This window comes from Bombina bombina, chromosome 5 (assembly GCF_027579735.1).
Source record: "Bombina bombina isolate aBomBom1 chromosome 5, aBomBom1.pri, whole genome shotgun sequence".
Lineage (NCBI taxonomy): Eukaryota > Metazoa > Chordata > Amphibia > Anura > Bombinatoridae > Bombina > Bombina bombina.
Genome location: NC_069503.1, coordinates 887773192 through 887797511, shown reverse-complemented (window position 1 = coordinate 887797511; position 24320 = coordinate 887773192). Strand labels below are relative to the sequence as shown.

Here is a 24320-nt window from a genome sequence, read left to right as displayed (position 1 = left end):
GCTGCCGTAATCGATTCAGGAATTCCTTTAAGACGGATGTTACTTCTTCGACTCCTGTTTTCCATATCTTCGATCTTGTCCAGCAAATCGGTTACTACCTGCTGTTGCTCTGATACTTGTTGGACTGTCATTTCAACATCCTCTACCAGGTTGTCTCTATTTTCCTCCAGTGTTTCTACTCTGGAACCTAGGTCCTTAATTTCTTGTTTGATATCATTCAGACTTGTCGTCATGAAGGTGTGCATGGAATCCAATTTCTCCCAGAGTTTATCAAAACTATTAGTAATATCTTGTTTGGAGACAAGTAGATGTAGGTCCGCTTTAGTTAGTGGAGTGGAGTCGACAGAAGAATCCTGCATGGAAGGCTTCATTGTATTGATTTCTGCCATTTCTTTGTTGGCATCTGGGGTTTTATCTCCCTGGGATGGTTTAAAATATGAGTTGACAGATGCAGATTTCCCTGGCTTGTCTGATTTATTTGGTTTCTTGGAGGCCATGTTAATGCTCTAAAATAGTCTCAGGAGGTAGGGTTAATTCCCTAAAAAATATTACTCCAGCAATAGTGAGAGTATTGATATATTTAATCTTCTGAGGTTTTAATAGAAAAAGTCCTTTTGGGTGTGCTTTCGTAATCATCCAGCAGGTGGCGCTGTTGTATAGGAATAGGTGTATCTCTATGAACTGATTTTCAACTACATTAAAAAAACATGTCCCAGTTTACAAAACAATATAGTTTCCCAAATACAAGACCCTTCATGCAGAATGTTGAGAGGGGAGTAGGAATATTGCAATTTGTTCACCTCTAAAAAAAAAGTGGTAGTACAGATCTCATTCTTTGCACTTTTAAGAAGCTAGTTCTTCCTAAAATGCCATTGTGTTCTCAGGCTTTATCTAGCCACATGGGAGATTTCTAATATTTTAGTGATTTCCAGGATTTGTAATTTGGACCTGAAGGTTTCTGTCTTAAAGATTAATGTCCTGGCCAGTATTTTATAGTGTGGCAATGTGTGTTAGGCTCCATTTCTGTGCTGCATCATGTAATGTTTTTTCAGGTCTGTAAAGGTTTGACCAGATCTATATGGCCATTACTCACGACTGAGCCCTTTCCCACAGGGTGGATGATGGTCTGGCTGATGATGACAGTTATCCACAGCCTGTTTTCTGCAGTTTCAGCCCCTGTGGTGTTCCCAGCAGCTTCACATAACTTTTGAGCTGAGATGTAGCCTCTGGATCCTTGATGGAGAGGAGTAGTGGCTGATCTCCCTGTTCTGGTATACAGAGCTCTAAGCTAAGGCATCCATCTTGGAGCCCTGTCAGACTCCGCCCCCCCCCATCCGTAATTTTATGTGGGGCGTCCTTATATCTTCTGGCACCTTTTCACCCTGATATTTATTCTACTGTTCCTTGTTACTCAGCAGAATGACTGGGGGATGAGGGGAGTGGGAGGAGTATTTAAGCCTCTGGCTGGGGAGTCTTTGCCTCCTCCTGGTGGCCAGGTTCTTATTTCCCAAAAGTAATGAATGCAGCTGTGGACTCTTTCATTCATAAGAAAAGGAAATTATCAGGTAATCATAATTTATGTTTCTTTCATGTAATTAGCAAGAGTCCATGAGCTAGTGACGTATGGGATATACATTCCTACCAGGAGGGGCAAAGTTTCCCAAACCTTAAAATGCCTATAAATACACCCCTCACCACACCCACAATTCAGTTTTACAAACTTTGCCTCCTATGGAGGTGGTGAAGTAAGTTTGTGCTAGATTCTACGTTGATATGCGCTCCGCAGCAGGTTGGAGCCCGGTTTTCCTCTCAGCGTGCAGTGAATGTCAGAGGGATGTGAGGAGAGTATTGCCTATTTGAATGCAATGATCTCCTTCTACGGGGTCTATTTCATAGGTTCTCTGTTATCGGTCGTAGAGATTCATCTCTTACCTCCCTTTTCAGATCGACGATATACTCTTATATATATATACCATTACCTCTGCTGATTTTCGTTTCAGTACTGGTTTGGCTTTCTACAACATGTAGATGAGTGTCCTGGGGTAAGTAAGTAAGCTTATTTTCTGTGACACTCTAAGCTATGGTTAGGCACTTTTTTATAAAGTTCTAAATATATGTATTCAAACATTTATTTGCCTTGACTCAGGATGTTCAACATTCCTTATTTTTCAGACAGTCAGTTTCATACTTGGGATAAATGCATTTGTTTCAATCATTTTTTCTTACCTTAAAAATTTGACTTTTTCCCTGTGGGCTGTTAGGCTCGCGGGGGCTGAAAATGCTTCATTTTATTGCGTCATTCTTGGCGCGGACTTTTTTGGCGCAAAATTTTTTTTCTGTTTCCGGCGTCATTCGTTTCGCCGGAAGTTGCGTCATTTTTTGACTTTTTTTGCGTCAAAAGTGTCGGTGTTCCGGATGTGGCGTCATTTTTGTCGCCAAGAGCATTTATGTTTAAATAGTTTTTTATTGTTTTATATTTTTCAGAGAACAAGAATGCATAAAATGAATTAACATAGCATACAATATCTATTCTTCCGTTGTCTATTGATTTTGGGGGATATTGCATTACAAGTATTCAATGATATAAGAGTGAAAAATCCTAGCCAAACCGCATTGTTACATAGTTACACAATTATCTCATCCCTACATCATTATTCACTGCAAATTGATTCTATCTTAGAACTGTCTTTGATTCATCAAGCATTATCAGCCATTTAACAATAGGTTATTAGAGTATATATTCTATCTAGCATTTCTTCCTTGTGTTATGACATTCTAATCTTTGGTACAGATTGTTTCTTAACTCTGTATTTCACTAACTGGATGTTTTTGGCTGAATCATTATTATCTTAGAGTAATCATGTATATGAATTTGAAACCTTACGGTATAACAACTGAGAACAGATAGATCAAGAACAAAAAAGAAATAAATAAATAAGGAAGAAAGGGGAAACTATAAAAGAAAAAAAAAGAAAGGGGGTTATAAGGGGGGGGGGATAGGGATGGGTGATGTCATCTTATGTCACAGATCATAGTATGTGTGCGTCAAAGTGTTTGACACGACTATAGTTTGATGGTCCTTTAGATCCCTGATCTCCGGTTATCTTGTGAGGTTATGGACCCTTTGCTTATCCAATAGTACCACACTGCTTGGAAGGTTTCCCTGTTATCTAATGTATATGAAGCTGTCTCGTACATGGTGTATGTGTGTTGGATTCTATTATATATCTCAGTCCAGGTTGGAGTTCCAGATTTCCAATATTTAGCTATGCATATCCTCGAGATTGTGCATAAGATCTTAATAAATGTATTGATATGTTTGTGGAATTTACTGAGATGTTCATGTAATAAAGCTTGTTGGATCGTTAGACTAATATTTTCTTCTAGCATCTGACTGAGAAATGCGGATAGTCTGCTCCATATACCCCTAACATCTTTGCAGTCCCACCACATGTGTCTGTATGTCCCTATGTCTCCACAGCCTCTGTAACATAATCTGCTGCCTTGGGGGTGCATATGAGCCGTTCGTGTAGGAGTTAAGTACCATCTGTGAATTGTTTTGGTGATATTTTCTTTAAGGTCTACACTTATCAACCCTCTTTCTGCGTTTTGAAACAGTGATTCCCATGTCTTTTTGTCTTTGCAGATAAGTAGTTCCTGTTCCCAGGCCAGCATAGTCGTGGTCTTGGTGGTGTTGTGGGTGGTCTGCATAGATACATATAGTAGAGATATGGTATGTTTGTTGCGTTCTTCTGATTTACAGAAGGTTTCGATAGGTGTGGAGGTCTGTTCTCTAGGGTGTTTTAAATATGATTGTAGAGCGGAGTGTATCTGTAGGTATAAGTACCAGTGTAGCTTCAGGGGGTCAATCTTTGTCTGTAGTTGGTTAAACGTCAGTATGTTATGTCCTGTTAAGTAGTCCGCCACTCTGTATAAACCTTTGTTTTCCCATTTTTTGATTTGGGTCCAAAGGTCTTCTGATATTAGATATCTAAGTGGTATTGATATAGAATGTTGCTGTAGTAGTTTATATTTCGTTTTCGCTGTTTTCCAGATCTTTACAGTGAGGTTTGTGGTGTAGGGTGTAGATGTCTTTCTATCTTTCTGAGCCCTCTCTGGGTCCCAAACAATTGAGTCTGCTTCTTCCCACCCCCCTATGTTCGCTTCTAACTTGGGCCATATTATTCCCTTTGACCTTTTCAGGAGTAGTGTATCTTGCGCTAGTCTGGCTGCATTGTAATATTCTATTATGTTTGGTGCACCTATGCCCCCGAGTGACTTATGCCTGTTTAAGGTGGATTTTGCTATCCTGCTCGTCTTATCTCCCCTAATAAATGCTGAGATGTCTTTTTGCAGTGTTTCCAGTTCTGGTTTTATTATTTTTATCGGGAGGGTTCTGAATAAATACAGTAGTCGAGGCATGGCGTTCATTTTAACCGCCGCTATTTTACCTAGCCAGGAGAAATTAAAGCTCTTCCATTTTGCCATATCTCGTCTAATTTGTTTAAATAGTGGGGTATAATTTACTTTGTATAGCTGAGTGGAGCAAGTTGGAATCTGGATACCTAAGTATTTTAGTGTGTGTTTCATCCATTTAAAGTGAAATTGTTTTTCTAAAATTATTTTAGTTTGTTGGGGTATTGCAATGGGTAGGGCTTCACACTTGTCTGGGTTGATTTTAAATCCTGAGATGGTTGAAAATGTCTTTGTCTGGTAGAGGTTCGGTAGAGATATTAATGGGTTCGTCAAGGTCAACAGGACATCATCCGCAAATAGAGAAAGTTTGTATTCTAATGGATTTATTTTAACTCCTGATATGTCTGGGTGTGAACGGATCGCGATTGCTAGTGGTTCTATACAGAGCGCGAATAGTAGTGGGGACAGAGGGCACCCCTGTCTGGTACCGTTTCGTATTGGAAAGGGTTTTGATTTGTATCCTGTTGAGGAAACTTGGGCCTCTGGGCATGAGTATATTACTTTTAGAGCTTTTATGAATCCTCCCTCAAAGCCCATATGGTGTAGTGTTAAGAACATATAGTCCCAGTCTATTCTGTCGAACGCCTTCTCTGCATCCAAAGATAGGAGCAGAGAAGGCGTTCTTGTCTCTCCCAAGAATTGTATTAGATTGGTAACCTTTCGGATGTTGTCTGGGGCTTCCCTATCTTTAATAAATCCCACTTGGTCCGGATGAACCACGTGGGGGATGATGTGTTTGAGCCGGTTTGCAAGTATTTTTGTGAAGATCTTAAGATCCTGATTTATGAGAGATATTGGGCGGTAATTTTGGCATTTTTTGTGGTCTCTATTCGGCTTGGGTATCACAACTATCTTGGCCGCTAATAGATCTGGGGGAATATCTCCTCCTTCCATAACGTGATTGCAGAACTTAACCAAGTGTGGGGTGAGTGAGTTTTTGAATAATTTATAATATTCAGCTGGGAAGCCATCTGGTCCTGCTGCTTTTCCCGATTTAAGGTCTTTGATGGCTCCCAGTATTTCTACAGTGGAGACTGGGGCGTTGATTGCTTCCCTCTGTTCTAAAGTTATGTTAGGTAACTGAGTTTGTGAGAAAAATTCTGAAGACTTTGTTTCTGTTTCCTGATTACGTGTAACTTTTTCCCCATTATATAGTTCTCCATAGTATCTTGCGAAAGTGTCTACAATTTCTTGTGGGTGTGAGGTAGTGGTGTTGTCATGTGTCTCAATTAGTGGGATCACCGAGGCCTTGCACCTTTCTCTGATTTTATGTGCCATGTATTTGTCGGGTTTGTTCGCAAATATAAAGTATTGTGCCTGGATTTTATGAATGGCTCTGGTAGCTTGTGCATGAAGTAGTGAGGTTAATGTGGATCTTTTAGTTTGGAGTAGTTTGAGGTTAGTCTTAGTTTTGTTGTATTTATGTCGCCTTTCTAGTTCCTCGATCTCTGTGTAAAGTTGTTGTAGTTGTTGTCTATGTTTTTGAATCTGTCTTGTTTTTTCTTTAATTAGTATCCCTCTGAGGACTGCTTTATGAGCTGCCCATACAATCCCTGGGTTACTTGTAGCTTCTGTATTTATGTGCCAGTATTCTGTTAATTGTTGTAGTATGTTATCGAATGTTTGGGTATTTTTAACGTAAGATGGATCAAAAGTCCACGTTCTGCTTCTGAGTGGGTCTGTAATGCCATTAATCGTTAGGGTGATTATAGAGTGGTCGGACCATACACAAGTGTGTATTTGTGAGTTGTTCAGTAAGGGTTGTAAGATTTGGCTGGTATATATATAGTCAAGTCTGACATAAGTTTTGTGCGCTGCTGAGTAGAAAGTTGTGTCATCTGTTTGACCGTACATGGTGCTCCAAGTCTCAATCAGGGAGTGAGGAAGTAAGGTATCTTTGATTGATTTGACTATGCGATTATGTCTCGTCTGTTTATTGGTCAGAGGTTTGGTGTCTGTGGGTTTAATAGGTAGCATAGTGATATTGAAGTCTCCTGCCAAAAATATTTTAGTATGTGACCATTGGGTGAGTAAATGTGATATATGGTGAAAAAATTTATGTTGGTTCTCATTTGGTGCGTATATATTACATAATGTGATTTCTGATTCTAGTATCTTACCTCTAACGATTAGGTATCTCCCCTCAGTATCTGTTATTATAGATTCTGTGGTAAATTTGAGAGATGAATGTATCAAAATGGATGTGCCACTTTTTTTGGACGTTGCAGTGGAGTGGTAGTGCTTGTCAAAATGTTTTGCCCAATATTTTGGGATGTTATCTTTAAGTAGATGCGTTTCTTGGAGGAACAGTATGTTAGCTTGTAAAGAGTTGTATTGTGTCATCGCTATCTTTCTTTTAACGTTAGTGTTCAATCCCCTAACATTGTGGGATAATATCTTAATTTTAGGGATCATAGTGTTGTGTCTATATGTGGATGTAGTAGTAGGAAGTGTTTTACCTGTAGAGCCCTGGGTTGGATACCTTGCTGGGTGGAGATCAGGAGATCAGGATCACATGAGTTGGTTTCTGCATTGACTGTGTTGGTTATAGTCGTGTCGTCACAGGGGAGGGGAGTGGGAAGGGAATCAAGAAGAAAAAACATTAGTAATAAACACTTAATAAATAACAGTTTGGAGCCCTCAACATGAGGGTCCTGTATAAATGAACAAATAAACATCATAGAAATAAGTGGTAAGTAACACTGGGGGAACCTAAATTCCCGTAACATCTTTTAGATTAGTGGGAGGTATGGAAAGTATATCCCCTTTAGATAGGTCTTACTATGGGTTAGGGGAATCACCCCCTTTTTTACCATCAGGGATGTTAAGAGTCAATTGGGGTAGATTTCTACTCCAAGTCCAAAAGTCCCCCTCGGGTATTGAGCAGACTCCCTGAGAGATGTCTAACATATAGTCCTTGATTCAAGATGACTTAGGAGTCGTCTAAGGAATTTTTGCTCTAAGTTCTCTTAAATTCTGTCTCTTATGGTTGATTGTCTGCCATTTGTTGGGTTCTGGAGGTCTTTCTGGATCTTTGTTCTTCCCTGTGTTGATTGTGGGTATTAAAGTGTTAGGTGTTTCTAGAGATAGAATTTTGCATATTTCTGGTATGTCTTCAGGATCCTTGAGAGTGACTGTTTTCGAGTCTTTCAAGATATGCAATGCAAATGGGAATCCCCATCTATATGGTATCTGCTGTTTTCTAAGTAGGGTGGTTAGAGGACGGAGGGCTCCTCTTCTTTGTAGTGTCCTGATGCTGAGATCCTGATAAAACTGGACTACATTGCCCTGGAACTTGTATGTTGGGTGTTTTCTTGCAGCTTGCAGAATTTTTTCTTTGTCGGGGAAGAAGGTAAGTTTGAGTATAATGTCTCTTGGGGGGAGGCCTGGTTTGGGTTTAGCTTTCAGCGCTCTGTGTGCTCTTTCAATGTGGAAAGTGTAATCTGCTGGGGAGCTTGTGATTTGAGTGAAGAGTTGGGAGAGATAAGCTGGGATTTCTGCGGTACCTATGTCCTCTGGAACTCCTTTAAGGCGGATATTGTTCCTTCTGCTCCTGTTCTCCAAGTCTTCTATTTTATCTTGAAATTCTTCCAGGAGTTGTTGTTGTGTAGACATGGTTTGGGACATTTCGTCCATTTGATCCACCATAGAATCTTTTTGGTCCTCTAACGTCTCAATCCTATTTCCCATCTCCATTAGATCTGATTTAATTTCAGAGAGACTGCTGGTTACTGATGTATGGATGGAATCTATTTTCTCCCATAATTTTCCGAAATTGTCCGCTATGTCCTTTTTGGACACTAGATTTCTGAGGTCAGCCTTTGTGAGCGGGCTTTTGTCTTGTAGAGATGGTTGAGAGTCTGTTTCAGATTCTTCCTCCCCTTCTGCATCTATTAGTTGTTTGTTTGTTTGTGAGGATTTAAAGAACGTGGACATACTTGTAGATTTTGGTGTTTTATCCCCCTTAGCGGATCTTTTAGAGGTCATCCTAGTAGTGGCTGAATGAAGGCTATAGAGCACTAAAGGGCAGAAATTGTGACTACCCCCTAATCAGTTGGAGAGGCTTCCCCTTGTGGGATATAGAGTTATAAATGATGTGATCCAGAATAATGGATGACTGTAATCCAGATTTGCTTGTCAATTTTCTATTTTAGGCAGGCAATTTATTTAGATAGATGAGAGAATTGCTCTTAATTTCCATCCTATGTAACAATTTACATTGATGTTGTTCTTAAAGGTAGCTAATTGTTTAGGTCCCCCAGCAAAGGGTAGGATGTTGTTTACATTTTAATCCATATTCATCCTCCTTCTAGATCGCTATTTTTTGTTTTGTTTTGATTTGATTCTGTCTAGATAGTGTTTAATCTTCAGTGGAGGCAGCAGCTTGGCGGTACAGCGTTGCAGGTTATCAGCACCCCTCTCCCCAGGGGATTTATCCTCACAGGATGATCACGGCAAAGGGTATATGGGATATGACCTGTCAGCACTGCTGTCTGACAGGAAAGGGGGGGGGAGAGGGTGGTGAAGGAGAGCTTCTTTTATACAACTTTAATTTGGATGTGTCTTGCCGTTAACAAATTACTCTGTGTGGTTCCAGGTGAGACCAGCAGGGGTCAGTGCTGTAGTGAAGTTGTGTTAGGGAACTTCCACACTGTTCACAAGTTCATTTAAAGATGGGGCTGTATGCGGTTTTATCTCTTCTCCTTTTACTTAATAAGTTAGAGTATGTAGTGGGACTGTGATTGTAGGGGCTGATTCATACACCTTTGGTTCCTATTGGGGTATATAGTGGTTAGGCCGCACTGGAGTCAGTTTATGAGGCTTCACTTGAGTCAAGTATTCACGCTAACAGTGATAGTAGCCTTCCACCTTTAAGTCTATTCTGTCGGCTTATATTTGCCTTCGGTTTAGTGATGGAAATGTTCCGGCTTCCCTTGTACCCCTATGCAGCCCACAACTTCTTATCTGATTTTCCGCTACGGTGTTCGCCCCCACCTTCTCTTCCGGTATTTGACTGTGACGTCTATGGCTAATGGCGATATTTCGCGCCTTTTTCAGTTTTACACCGCCAGTAATTATAAGTTCTCCCTAATGTGCCCCACACTATGTATGCCACTCACCGATCTTCCTTTATTCAGCTGTTCTAACTGTTGCAGGTGAGGGCAGGCTGGAGCGCCGGATCTCCCGACTCCGGTTCGGCTCCTGGAGATCTGCTGGGTCCGTTCTGCGGTCTTTTGCCCGATATCGGGTGGGTTGCCAATTTTTTGTGCGGCTGATGCTCCAAATCGATCCCAGCTCAGAGATGTATAGAGCTGCTGAATTTATGTGCTGTAGACCACTTTAATCTTGCAAAAACTGTAAACTTTAGCAGGAGCTCAGACACAGCACGTCTTGTTCCCTTGCTAGGTTAGCTCCGCCCCTCGCCAAGAGCATTTAGGCGCCAAATAATGTGGGCGTCTTTTTTGGCGCTAAAAAATATGGGCGTCATTTTTGTCTCCACATTATTTAAGTCTCATTATTTATTGCTTCTGGTTGCTAGAAGCTTGTTCACTGGCATTTTTTTCCCATTCCTGAAACTGTCATTTAAGGAATTTGATCAATTTTGCTTTATATGTTGTTTTTTCTTTTACATATTGCAAGATGTTCCACGTTGCAACTGAGTCAGAAGATACTTCAGGAAAATCGCTGCCCAGTGCTGGAGCTACCAAGCTAAGTGTATCTGCTATAAACTTTTGGTATCTGTTTCTCCAGCTGTTGTTTGTATTGCATGTCATGACAAACTTATTAATGCAGATAAAATTTCCTTTAGTACTGTTACATTACCTGTTGCTGTTCCGTCAACATCTAATTTTCAGAGTGTTCCTGATAACATAAGAGATTTTATTTTTTAAATCCATTAAGAAGGCTATGTCTGTTATTTCTCCTTCTAGTATACATAAAAGTCTTTTAAAACTTCTCTTTTTTCAGATGAATTTTTAAATGAACATCATCATTCTGATACTGATAATGGTTCTTCTGGTTCAGAGGTTTCTGTCTCAGAGGTTGATGCTGATAAATCTTTGTATTTGTTCAAGATGGAATTTATTCGTTCTTTACTTAAAGAAGTATTAATTGCATTAGAAATAGAGGATTCTGGTCCTCTTGATACTAAATCTAAACGTTTAAATAAGGTTTTTAAATCTCCTGGGTAATTAATTTACTCCTTCTAAACGTTTAAGCAATTATATCCTGTGCCATCTGACAGATTAGAGTTTTGGGACAAAATCTCTAAGGTTAATGGGGCTGTCTCTACTCCTGCTAAACGTACTACTATTCCTATGGCAGATAGTACTTCATTTAAGGATCCTTTAGATAGGAAAATTGAATCCTTTCTAAGAAAAGCTTACTTATGTTCAGGTAATCTTCTTAGACCTGCTATATTTTTAGCGGATGTTGCTGCAGCTTCAACTTTTTGGTTAGAAGCTTTAGCGCAACAAGTAACAGATCATAATTTTATAGCATTATTATTATTCTATAACATGCTAATAATTTTATTTGTGATACCATCTTTTGATATCATTAGAGTTGATGTCAGGTATATGTCTCTAGCTATTTTAGCTAGAAAAGCTTTATGGCTTAAAACTTGGAATGCTGATATGTCTTCTAAGTCAACTTTGCTTTCCCTTTCTTTCCAGGGTAATAAATTATTCGATTCTCAGTTGGATTCTATTATCTCAACTGTTACTGGAGGGAAGGGAACTTTTTTACCAAAGGATAAAAAAATCTAAGGTAAATTTAGGTCTAATAATCATTTTCGTTCCTTTCCTCACAACAAGGAACAAAAGCCTGATCCTTCATCCTCAGGAGCGGTATCAGTTTGGAAACCATTTCCAGTTTGGAATATATCCAAGCCTTATAGAAACCTATAGCCAGCTCCTAAATACCCATGAAGGTGCGGCCCTCATTCCAGCTCAGCTGGTATGGGGCAGTTTACGTTTTCTTCAAGGAAATTTGGATCAATTCCGTTCACAATCTCTGGTTTCAGAACATTGTTTCAGAAAGGTACAGAATTGGCTTCAAGTTAAGGCCTCCTGCAATGAGATTTTTTTCTTTCCCTTGTCCCAGTAAACACAGCAAAGGCTCAGCATTTCTGAAATGTGTTTCAGATCTAGAGTTGGCTGGAGTAATTATGCCAGTTCCAGTTCTGGAACAGGGGCTGGGGTTTTATTCTATCTCTTCATTGTATCAAAGAAGGTCAATTCCTTCAGACCAGTTCCGGATCTATCAATATTGAATCGTTATGTAAGGATACCAACATTCAAGATGGTACCTGCAGGACTATCCTGCCTTTTGTTTAGCAAGGGCATTATATGTCTACAATAGATTTACAGGATGCATATCTGCATATTCTGATTCATCCAGATCACTTTTAGTTTCTGAGATTCTCTTTTTAGACAAGCATTACTGGTTTTGTAGCTCTACCGTTTGGCCTAGCGTCAGCTCCAAGAATTTTTTTCAAAGGTTCTCGGTGCCCTTCTGTCTGTAATCAGAGAACAGGGTTTTGGTATTTCCTTATTTGGACGATATCTTGGTACTTGCTCAGTCTTCACATTTTCGCAGAATCTCATACGAATCGACTTGTGTTGTTTCTTCAAGATCATGGTTGGAGGATCAATTTACCAATCAGTTCATTGTTTCCTCAGACAAGGGTAACCTTTTTCGGTTTCCAGGTAGATTCAGTGTCTATGACTCTGTCCTTGTCAGATAAGAGAAGTTTAACATTGATATCAGCTTGTCAAAACCTTCAGTCACAATCATTCCCTTTGGTAGCCTTATGCATGGAAATTTTAGGTCTTAGGACTGCCGCATCGGATGTGATCTCCTTTGCTCGTTTTTCACATGCGACCTCTTCAGCTCTGTATGCTGAACCAGTGGTGCAGGGATTACACAAAGATATCTCATTTAATATCTTTAAACCGATTATACGACACTCTCTGACATGGTGGACAGTTAACCATCGTTTAGTTCAGGGGGCTTCTTTGTTCTTCCGACCTGGACTATAATCTCAACAGATGCAAGTCTTACAGGTTGGGGAGCTGTGTGGGGGTCTCTGACGGCACAAGGGGTTTGGGAATCTCAGAAGGTGAGATTACCGATCAATATTTTGGAACTCCGTGCAATTTTCAGAGCTCTTCAGTCTTGGCCTCTTCTGAAGAGAGAGTTGTTCATTTGTTTTCAGACAGACAATGTCACAGCTGTGGCATACATCAATCATCAAGGAAGGACTCACAGTCCTCTGGCTATGAAAGAAGTATCTCGAATTTTGGTTTGGGCGGAATCCAGCTCCTGTCTAATCTCTGCGGTTCATATCCCAGGTATAGACAATGGGGAAGCGGATTATCTCAGTCGCCAAACGTTGCATCCGGGCGAATGGTCTCTTCACCCAGAGGTATTTCTTCAGATTGTTCAAATGTGGGAACTCCCAGAAATAGATCTGATGGCTTCTCATATAAACAAGAAACTTCCCTGGTATCTGTCCAGATCCCGGGATCCTCGGGCGGAAGCAGTGGATACATTATCACTTCCTTGGAAGTATCATCCTGCCTATATCTTTCCGCCTCTAGTTCTTCTTCCAAGAGTATTCTCCAAGATTCTGAAGGAATGCTCGTTTGTCCTGCTGGTAGCTCCAGCATGGCCTCACAGGTTTTGGTATGCGGATCTTGTCCGGATGGCCTCTTGCCAGCTGTGGACTCTTCCGTTAAGACCAGACTTTCTGTCGCAAGGTCCTTTTTTCCATCAGGATCTCAAATCCTTAAATTTTAAGGTATGGAGTTTGAACGTTTGATTCTTGGTCAAAGAAGGTTTCTCTGACTCTGTGATTAATACTATGTGACAGGCTCGTAAATCTGTATCTAGAGAGATATATTATAGAGTCTGGAAGACTTATATTTCTTAGTGTCTTTCTCATCATTTTTTCTTGGCATTCTTTTTGAATACCGAGAATTTTACAGTTTCTTCAGGATGGTTTAGATAAAGGTTTGTCCGCAAGTTCCTTGAAAGGACAAATCTCTACTCTTTCTGTTCTTTTTTCACAGAAGGATTGCTAATCTTCCTGATATTCAATGTTTTGTACAAGCTTTGGTTCGTATAAAACCTGTCATTAAGTCAATTTCTCCTCCTTGGAGTTTGAATTTGGTTCTGGGGGCTTTTCAAGCTCCTCCTTTTGAACCCATGCATTCTTTGGTCGTTATATTACTTTCTTGGAAAGCTTTGTTTCTTTTGGCCATCTCTTCTGCCAGAAGAGTCTCTGAATTATCTGCTCTTTCTTGTGAGTCTCCTTTTCTGATTTTTCATCAGGATAAGGCGGTGCTGCGAACTTCTTTTGAATTTTTTACCTAAGGTTGTGAATTCTAACAACATTAGTAGAGAAATTGTGGTTCCTTCATTATGTCCTAATCCTATGAATTCTAAGGAGAAATCATTGCATTCTTTGGATGCTGTTAGAGCTTTGTATTATTATGTTTAAGCTACTAAGTCTTTCCGAAAGACTTCTAGTCTATTTGTCATCTTTTCCGGTTCTAGAAAAGGCCAGAAAGCTTCTGCCATTTCTTTGGCATCTTGGTTGAAATCTTTTATTTCATCATGCCTATGTCGAGTCGGGTAAAATTCCGCCTCGAAGGATTACAGTTCATTCTACTAGGTCAGTTTCTACTTCCTGGGCGTTTAGGAATGAAGCTTCGGTTGATCAGATTTGCAAAGCAGCAACTTGGTCCTCTTTGCATACTTTTTCTAAATTCTACCATTTTTACGTGTTTTCTTCTTCTGAAGCAGTTTTTGGTAGAAAAGTACTTCAGGCAGTGGTTTCAGTTTGAATCTTCTGCTTATGTTTTTCATTAAACTTTATTTTGGGTGTGGATTATTTTCAGCAGGAATTGTCTGTCTTTATTTTATCCCTCCCTCTCTAGTGACTCTTGTGTGGAAAGATCCACATCTTGGGTAGTCATTATCCCATACGTCACTAGCTCATGGACTCTTGCTAATTACATGAAAGAAAACATAATTTATGTAAGAACTTACCTGATAAATTCATTTCTTTCATATTAGCAAGAGTCCATGAGGCCCGCCCTTTTTTGTGGTGGTTATGATTTTTTTGTATAAAGCACAATTATTCCAATTCCTTATTTTATATGCTTTCGCACTTTTTTCTTATCACCCCACTTCTTGGCTATTCGTTAAACTGAATTGTGGGTGTGGTGAGGGGTGTATTTATAGGCATTTTAAGGTTTGGGAAACTTTGCCCCTCCTGGTAGGAATGTATATCCCATACGTCACTAGCTCATGGACTCTTGCTAATATGAAAGAAATGAATTTATCAGGTAAGTTCTTACATAAATTATGTTTTTCTATTATTGTTTGTAAAATTTAAAAAAATACATTAAAGAAAAAAATTTGCTGTTCAGCATCAGATACTTGTTGTCAATGGAGGGGGGTGTATGGCACCTGACAGAAGGGTTGTAGTTACAGTTCCTACATAATATTAGTAAATGTCAGTATTTTGAAACAAAAATTTCCATTCTAAAAGGTCCAGCATTGATGTTTTTGAAAGAGCCAAATTCACTTCCCAATCTTTTTATTACTTCTATATTTTTCCAATTTGGCTATGCATTGGTCTCTTGAAAAATAATGCTTTATATGCCACTTGAAAATTGGAAGAAGTGACTTGTTTCACTTGAAAAATGCTTAAATTTGCCACTCACAAATGGTTAACCATTAAAATGTTATATTTTCATAGTTATGACTTTTTGATAAGTTTGAATTTGAATCTTTGCACGTACTGTGACGCAAGAAGTCACAAATAGACAGTTCACTGCTTCAGAAATGGGAGCCTGTATTCTTATTTATATTATTTTTTTCTTGCTGCATGGATTGACCACTTTGTGATCTTCTACAAGGTTACCAGCATCCTAGATTGTGTAATTTTTACTGTGCTTCACCATGCACTTTAATGGCTTCTTTTCATAAACATATTAAATCAATCTCTGCTAGTTTGAAATTTACCTTCAGCAGTTTCCTCGCCTCTCTTAGCCTTCATAGCATTGAATAGACTTCGTGCCTTGCTTAGGACAATTAATTTACTCAATCGCATATTGTGACTCATTTTGATACTCAATCCACACTAGTAAAAGTGTGCGTGTATATATGTGTATGTATATATATATATATGTGTATGTGTATATATATATATATATATATATATATATATATATATATATATATATATATATATATATACTGTGCTGTATTTAAAACTTATGAGCATTTTAAAAAGCACTGTACCAGAATGCAGAGAGATGCTGAGATCATAAATGCTGAATATTAGGAAAAATCTAGTAAATGCTGCATGTTCGTACAAATGACTGTACCAGAATACAGAGTTGTGCTCAGTTCACAAATGCTGAATTTGTAGAAAATGACTATACTAAGTTATAGTTGACTGAATCACCAACATGAGAATGGTGATGCCTTTTTTGACTTGTTAGCTTTTTAGGCTATGGTGAAATATTCCAAATACGTTAATTAAAATGGTCATAGTTGAAAAGCGCCATATTAGCGAAATGCTGAAACTGAGAGAGCTAGATTACGAGTGGAGCTGTAGTTTGTGCTCCCACTTGTGCGTTAAAGTGTCAGTAAACCTGAAAAATAATGTTATATAATTCTGCACATAGTGCAGAATTATATAACATTATATTAGTGTTATCGTTATAAAACCTTATTTCCCCTTTGAATTTTTTTAAAATATGACAGGTTTTCAGACCCGCTCTCTACGCTCTTCTGAGCGGGTCTGTTTTTATTATACACCATATCGGGCCAGCTGTATAGTCACAGCCCGGCCCGACCTCGCCATAACACTAAGTGCAACTCGCTCCTGCTCTGTCTGACAGCAGGAGCGAGCTGCACTTAGTGTTATGGCGCGGTCGGGCCGGGCTTTGACTATACAGCTGGCCCGATGCACAGAGAGTGGGTCTGAAAACCTGTCATATTTTAAAAAAATTCAAAGGGGAAATAAGGTTTTATAACGATAACACTAATATAATGTTATATAATTCTGCACTATGTGCAGAATTATATAACATTATTTTTTAGGTTTACTGTCCCTTTAACTCCGATCAACTTCGGCTTTTTGTGTGCGTCGGGTAGCACGTATTACAAGTTGAAAGTAAATAGTTTTCGCTCAAGCGTTACCCTGACACAAAAAGTCAGTTATAATATTGCGACCTCTTTAATGTATTCCCCCATGGATTTCAATAGAGTGTGAAAAGTGGAAAAGTGTGAAAAGTGGAAGAAAACCTAACACCCTTACTCGCACGCAAACCCAATCACGATTTCTCAAGTGCGCTAACCGACCTGACACAAAATAGTAATATTCCAATGTTCTTCACATAGCAGAGTATGTTCTATTTATTCTTAAATGCATATATTTATATATACTCAAACAAAAAGGTATTGGCGCACATCCATTTTCAAAGCACAACATATTTTTTGAACTGCAAAAAAATTGCCAGCAAACAACATCAAGGGACAACTATTCTTTTTAAATAAAATTGGGATCTTAGTCACACAATATGGCCATATTTTGCTTAGCCAGTCACCACTTACAAGGTGCCCCCATATAGACTAGTCCTAAAACTACAGTCCTTTGCCTCAGAGGGCTGAATCATTCCTGCTTTTACTCTTCATCATAGAATGAGACTCCCTTGCTTAATATTGACAACTCTATTACACTGTCATGAGCACACCTGAGCTTGGGTGGGGTGCTTTAACCAATGGGGGATGGTCAGTCTCTCTGATTATGTTTTAATATATATGCACCCACCCACAGACACACCTACCTATATATAGGTCACACTATCCCGACGCGTTAAATGTAGTTGCGCTCAAGAGTCGTGATAAACCCTTACCGCTAATGCACAACAGTTAGTATACCACTCGTTATCTAGCCCAGAATGTCAAAAATTGTGTTTAGGGTTCTTTATATACCTGGGTACCACTGTACCTAGAAAATTAGCTGTAGTCCTGTGTAAAATGTCCTAGCCCTGCTCTTTAGCAGGAGAGAGTGGCCTGGACTCAAAGCTCCATATACCAACCAAAACCTGAAGTATAGCTATTAAATTGTGTGCATTTTTTATACAAAAAGTCACAAAGGTTCAGAAAATGATAAATCGTGAAGGCAAACCCACACTTACTGGTCTTGAGACAATCACAATTTATAGCTATATATCAGGGTGATATGCCTCTTAATCAGGTCTTAGCTGCAGATTTTAATTATTTGACACTGGGACTTTACAATTATAATGCAGCTCCAGCTTAACATTTTGTAAGTTATAATTCACACACATGACTTAGCTTATGAGGGAGGGTGTAAAGTACTCTGTACATTTAGATACTGTTCTAATATTTTACAAATGCTACAATAAGGTTAATTGTTTGATGGTCTCTTTTATTATCCTCACTAGTGTTTATCATGTGTGCTTTTCTTAGGACACCAATCCAATTTTTCTATTCAATAAAGAGATGATTCTGTGTGAACGGCCCCCAGTTATTCCTAGAACTACATTTTCAGCAGAAAATGAAATGGAATTAAAAGTAGAAGAGTCCCTCATGATGCCGGCTGTATTTCACACGGTAGCCTCAAGGACACAACTTGCTATGGTGAGAATTCTTTAATTGCTGCTTAATAACATGAATCTGAAAAATATTCTATAGTTTTCTTTGTTTGTTTTTTTTGGTCTTATCAGTCACCCATCTTTTAAAAGTGGATAAAATGTCTCGCATATATATGGAGCATTTTTCTGACAAGTTTTAGCAGGAATTCACTCAACATCTTGTTAGAATTTCAATACAATTTCATACAAGTTATATGGGAATTAAACACTGACAATATAAGGTGGAAGCTGGAAAACAATCAAAGCCATAAATGTTCTTTTCACAATATGAGTACAGGTGCCAAAAATGACACATTACAAAGCTGAATAAAGTAAGTATTAATATTTGAGTTGCAGTTGGGATGATATTCATAAAAATGTAATAATGATCACATCAGTTATAGACATGGACTGTTCACATTGGAACTGTTATTGTTAGAATTATATTAGAGACAAAACTATATCTTACCGTTTAGGCAAACCTCAAGAGCTACATTTATATAACCACCTTTATGCAGACAATAAAAAGTACGTACTGAATTCTTCCTGACAGGGAACCAAGGGGCTACTTGCAGAAAAGAGGATCAAGGATTCAAATTTCCTTTGGCAGCTGCATGGTTGAGTCACATGGGTTGGTAGTTGGTAATTATTGATGGTAGAATGGCTTGGAAACTAAATGTAATCCCTGTAACATCATGCAACCATGTGCTTGAATGTGCAATAACATACATACATAATTCAGGCAAAAATGAATAATAATTTTGGAAAGGGGATATGCCAGATGCACTGGAGGGAGAATTAGCAATTCATAACTGACAACCAGCTTTGGTATAACTTGAATCGTTGTTTGAAGAATTTTTGAGGTGTTGCAGAAAATGCCACTTCAACAGTGAGCTGGTCATGCTAGTATAGCTATGTCATTATTGGTAATAATTAGGCCATTGGCCACCAAAGAAGGGAGTTGCAGTGTGCCTGGCTAAGCTGAGGAGTGTGCATGTGTCTATAGCAGCCTATGGCAGCAGTGTTTGTAACTATGTTTAACATTGCTATAAAAAACAATGTTGCAAACACTGCTGCCAGATGACTAAATACACGTGCATGCTTCTGAATTCACCTAGGATTGCTCTTTAACAAAGGATACAAAGAGAACTAAGCAAAATCAATAATAGAAGTAGAATGGAAAATTGTAAAAAATGTCATGTTCTATCCAGTCAATTTGTTTAATTATGATATAACTGTCTCTTTAACTGTGTTTGCTACAGTTTCATTGACTACCTACTGTAAAATATATATATTTGCTTACATTCAGGAAATGTATGATGTTGCAAAGAAGCTGTGCTCCTTTTGTGAAGGTCTGGTTCATGATGAACATCTTCAACATCAAGGCTGGGCTGCTATAATGGCCAATTTAGAAGATTGTACACATTCATACCAAAAGCTGCTTTTGAAGTTTGATAACGCATATTCTAAGTATCTGCAGTCAGTAGATGACATAAAGCTAAAATTAACCAAGTAAGTATGCTATGAAAATATATTTTATATTATATAGTTAGCCTGTGTTTGTGTCATAAATGCTTAGAAGGAAATGCAAACAATGAGTTGGTCATATTAGCAAAAAAAGCCTGACTATGAAATTTAATGTGTTAATGAAAGTCTTAAGTAATGAAGTATGGTAACTGGACTGGACTTTATGTTGCTCAAACCTGAAGCCCTACTGTACCCTGTGTTATCCAGATGATTCAGCACTGCTCTAGAGTCCTCCTCAGGTTGTCTATAATTCTTTTATATCAGCATTTTAAGCAATAAAATATTTATCAAAGCCTCAACTGATAATACGCTGGAATCCCGCGTCGTATTTGACGCAAGATTGATCCGCCTTAGTTAACAAAGTGTCAAGATCGTCAAATGTTGAAATGTGTGACAAAATGTACGCTTCCACAATCTCAATCCGGCGCAGATCAATGCTTGCGTCATTAGACATTTCAAATTCTCATTCGACTCTTTTTGACTCTTTTCCCAATTTATCAAACATTTAACTGGTACGCTCGCGTCTATTTCAATGCGGCGTACCTAGTTTTGAAACCGCCACCCTTGAGGCCGCGGATGCCATAGAAATCAATGGGAGTGTGAAAACACAGAAAGCTTATGTTCGATGCTGCAAGAGAATGAAGCATATTACATAATAAAAGTAAATTGTTAAATAATAAAAGTAAATGTAACATCTTTGTCTCTCATTACAAAGCAAGTGGACAGTATTATTTCTCCAAATTTGTTGCAAAGTTTTGCCCCAAACCTTTTACACTAATAGATATAGAGTTAAAAATGAAATTAATACACAACATAATATAGCTAACTTCCTTTTTATTTTTTTGATAAATCTATTTGCATCATGTTTAAGGCATATAATACAAGTCCCACTCTCCACTTCGCACCAAATTTGATGCAACACTTTTCGCACCAATTATGAAGCAAACTCTTAAACAACCCACACACTAGTGAATTTTTCAACCACTTTTGATTGGAATATGCATAATCACATGATTTATGACATCAGCCAATCTGATTCAAATATACATATCACTAACAAATTAAATTGCTTGATACTTGTGTCATTGATCACTCATCAGAACTTGTAAGTGCCATTTGTTACATTGTGTATTATACTTTGAAAGTATGTATATGTGAAATTAGTATTAAAGATCAGCATTGATGCTGACATTAGGACACACAGTGTAATATTTTAGACGATGATTTTAAAATGTGAATGATGTTTAATCTTAAGATGATAACTCAAAGGGATAGCCCACCTAACATTAAACTGTCATGAATCAGATACAGCAGAAATTAAAATCACCTTTTTACTGTCATGCTATTTTTAGTGTATTTCTTCCTTCTCTTGATTTTCTTTTTCAGTAAGAAATGTCATCTTATATGCCAGCCCATTTTGTAACACCTGTGTAGGGGTGGTTTTTAAAACTAGATTGCAATCAGGAGGGGTTACACAGGTAAAAAGAGAAAACTGACCCAGCTCTTAAAATATCCGTTGATTGCAAATAAATACATATGATACCCTAATTACATGTTATATTCGCAATTATTCCTGCTCAGAATAATAATACAGTTACACTATATACATATAGTGGTATAAATAAACACAGAAATATGAAAGACAACATTGTTTAGAACAAAAAAAAAAGAATTTAGGGACATGTAAATATGATTGCAAATGATTTCTGACATAACACACATATATATATATATATATATATATATATATATATATATATATATATTATATCAGGTATTTGTAGAGCGCCAACAGATTCTGCAACGCTGATACACATATATATATATATATACATATATATATATATATATATACATATATATATATATATATATATATATATATATATATATAGAGATACATACATACATACACACACACACACGTATTTGCAAAGATATATGTACACATTCCAGCATTAATAATCATTTATAGAAAAAACAAACCATGAGATAAAAGCATATCATTACTTTTAGAAATACAAATACACATTAATTTATGTGAAAGTATCATATAACAGATTTTTTTGTATCACAAATAAATATAAAAATAACTTTCTATGAGATATTGTTTGTTCAGGTATAAATCTAGCTATTTCTTGGACATTAACAGATGAATTAGCTTTAGAGAAATGTGCTTTTTCATGGACAGTATTGAAATGGTATAAATAAAGTTTTGAAAAAACAATAATCGCGATATCGATGACTGTTGGTTAACAACAGTCTGATGCTTATCGCGCGTTTTTTTTTTACTCTTTTTTTAAATAAATAAGGGCATCGTATGCAGATCCACGTCAGCGATGTCTGGCGAGCGTATTGACGCCGATCAATGCACCGAGATTGACGTTGTGATAAATATTACCCTTAGTGTCATGCCATTGTAGTTACCTTTTTAGGCTTTTATTGTGTATCATTGTTTCTGCAACATATCCTTATTTTACTTGGTAGCTGGCTTTTCATGTAGTGTTACATCATTTCCTCCAATCTTTTGGTCCATTTAAACAGCTTGGCCAGATCGATGTAAAATAATTCTCCTTTTGCCTAGAAATTGGCACAGTTCCATTGTGGGATATTACTATTTGAAAAGCCCTTCTCAAACAGTCCTCTTAAACATCTTGGAAATTACATGAATTAATGTAGAGAGGAGGGGACTTTCAAGTAGTGCTTTGTATCTTAAAATTACTGTATCCATTGATACTACTATTAAGTTTATATATCCTCTAATTATCATATGGTTATTATTAGTAGCGTTTTCGGTTTGTTTCTTTTCATGCCTTTAATTTCTTCTGTCAGTAATTGACTTTCGCTTTTATTTATTATATTTATTTCTTTATGAGCTATTAAATTCAAAATCATATCGCCCAGAAAATATTAAAGCATAGTGGAATAATAATATACAACCTTTGTAAAATAAAATTCCCATGTACTGCTAAAAATTGTTCTTTTTTTTGTCAGATGGTTAGAGCCATCACATGTAGGAATGTTTCCCTCCTGACCACTATGAGGGGGCAAAAGACACTCCAACACACTAGAACTTTTAATCCCTCCCACTTTCCATGATCCTCAGTTGTTTTGCCTCCTTAATGGGGATTGAGCTGAAAGTGTGAGGTTACAAATAAAATAAATTGGAAATCTGTGCAATCTTCATGACTCTCCAGAGTTGGCCTGACCTCAGACACAACTTTTTTCTGGGATTTAAGTCAGACAGTTTCACAGCAGTGGCTTTTACAGTTCTTTAGAGATGAGCAAAGTGTACTGCATCATTAGTTTGGCAGAGCACCATCATTGATGGATATCTAACAGGTCTTTGGAACCTCAGGCGAGTCTAATAGATGCCTTAGTGGTTCCTTGCTTATTCAACCTGATTTCATTTTTTTTACTCATTTGTGATGCTATGCAAAGTGATAGCCAGAATCAAGCAGGAATGGTCCCCAGCATTTCTTATTGCTCTAGCGTGGCCTCAAAGGTTTTGGTTTTCAGATCTGTTGCAGATCTCCTCATGCCCGCCTTGGAGGCTTCCTCTAAGAAAGGATCTTCTCTCTCAAGGCATTTCTTTTTTTAAGATCTCAAAACTCTGAAATGGACAGCATGGTGATTGAGCGCTTAATTCTGTCTCAGATTTTTCCGTAAAGGTTATTGATACCCTGATTCAGGTTAAGAAATCTATTACCTAAGGTGTGGAAAACCTTTTTTGCATGGTGTTCTTGCAAAGGTTGCAAAAGCCCCACAGAAGTTAGTCTAAATTGAGTAGAAAAGTTCTAGTAGCATTTTGTCAGTTACAATGTCTCTCTTTTATTTTTCATTTGTCTGACATTTGTTTGATTTTCTGATTGATATTATTATATATCACTTAGTGTTTTTTTTCTTGTTCATATTAATTGGTAGAATTTGTGCTCTGAACTTGGCTGGAGTAAGAAGATGAATGATATCATTTTAATGAACCGAAGCATTCTGAACACATTTTATCAGCTTGAAGAGTGCCCTTTTCTGATGGTTATATTATATAACCTAGCATATACCATTCCACTAGATTTGTTTAATTTCCCTTCTTGTTCAAATTTTCAGTGTTTTAAAATGACTTCTAGTATTTTTAGAATTAATGCAGTGCATTTCCAGGCCCCATATGGTGCCGGTTTTATTATAAGGTATATGATATTAAGATCAACAAGGATTTTTGGAAGACATGAACAAATACTGTTTAGAAGCTAATTTCAGTTGCTTAAAAAACATGAGGAAAATACAGCATTGGTTTTATAATAAACTTAAAGGGAAAGTCTACTCCAGAATTGTTATTGTTTAAAGAGATAGAAAATCCCTTTATTACCCATTCCCAGTTTTGCATAACCAACACAGTTATATAAATATACTTTTAACTCTGTGATTACCTTGTATCTAATCCTCTGCAGACTGCCCCCTTATTTCAGTTCTTTTGACAGACTTGTATTTTAGCCAATCAGTGCTGACTGCTAGGTAACTCCACGGGCATGAGCACAATGTTATAGCACACATGAACTAATGCCCTCTAGTTGTAAAAAAATGTCAAATGAATTGAGATAAGAAGCGACCTTCAAAGGTTAAGAAATTTAGCATATGAGC

At 37.7% G+C, this 24320-nt stretch overlaps 1 protein-coding gene across 1 annotated transcript in view; it reads left to right on the top strand.

The window, feature by feature from the left end:
• Positions 1-24320, top strand: part of RB1CC1 (RB1 inducible coiled-coil 1) — a gene marked incomplete in the record, with an annotated part of 595085 nt that overhangs the window by 138397 nt on the left and 432368 nt on the right. The window contains 2 exon segments of the mRNA XM_053715035.1: positions 17995-18165; positions 19468-19670. Of these exon segments, the coding sequence (XP_053571010.1) occupies positions 17995-18165; positions 19468-19670 (374 nt within the window).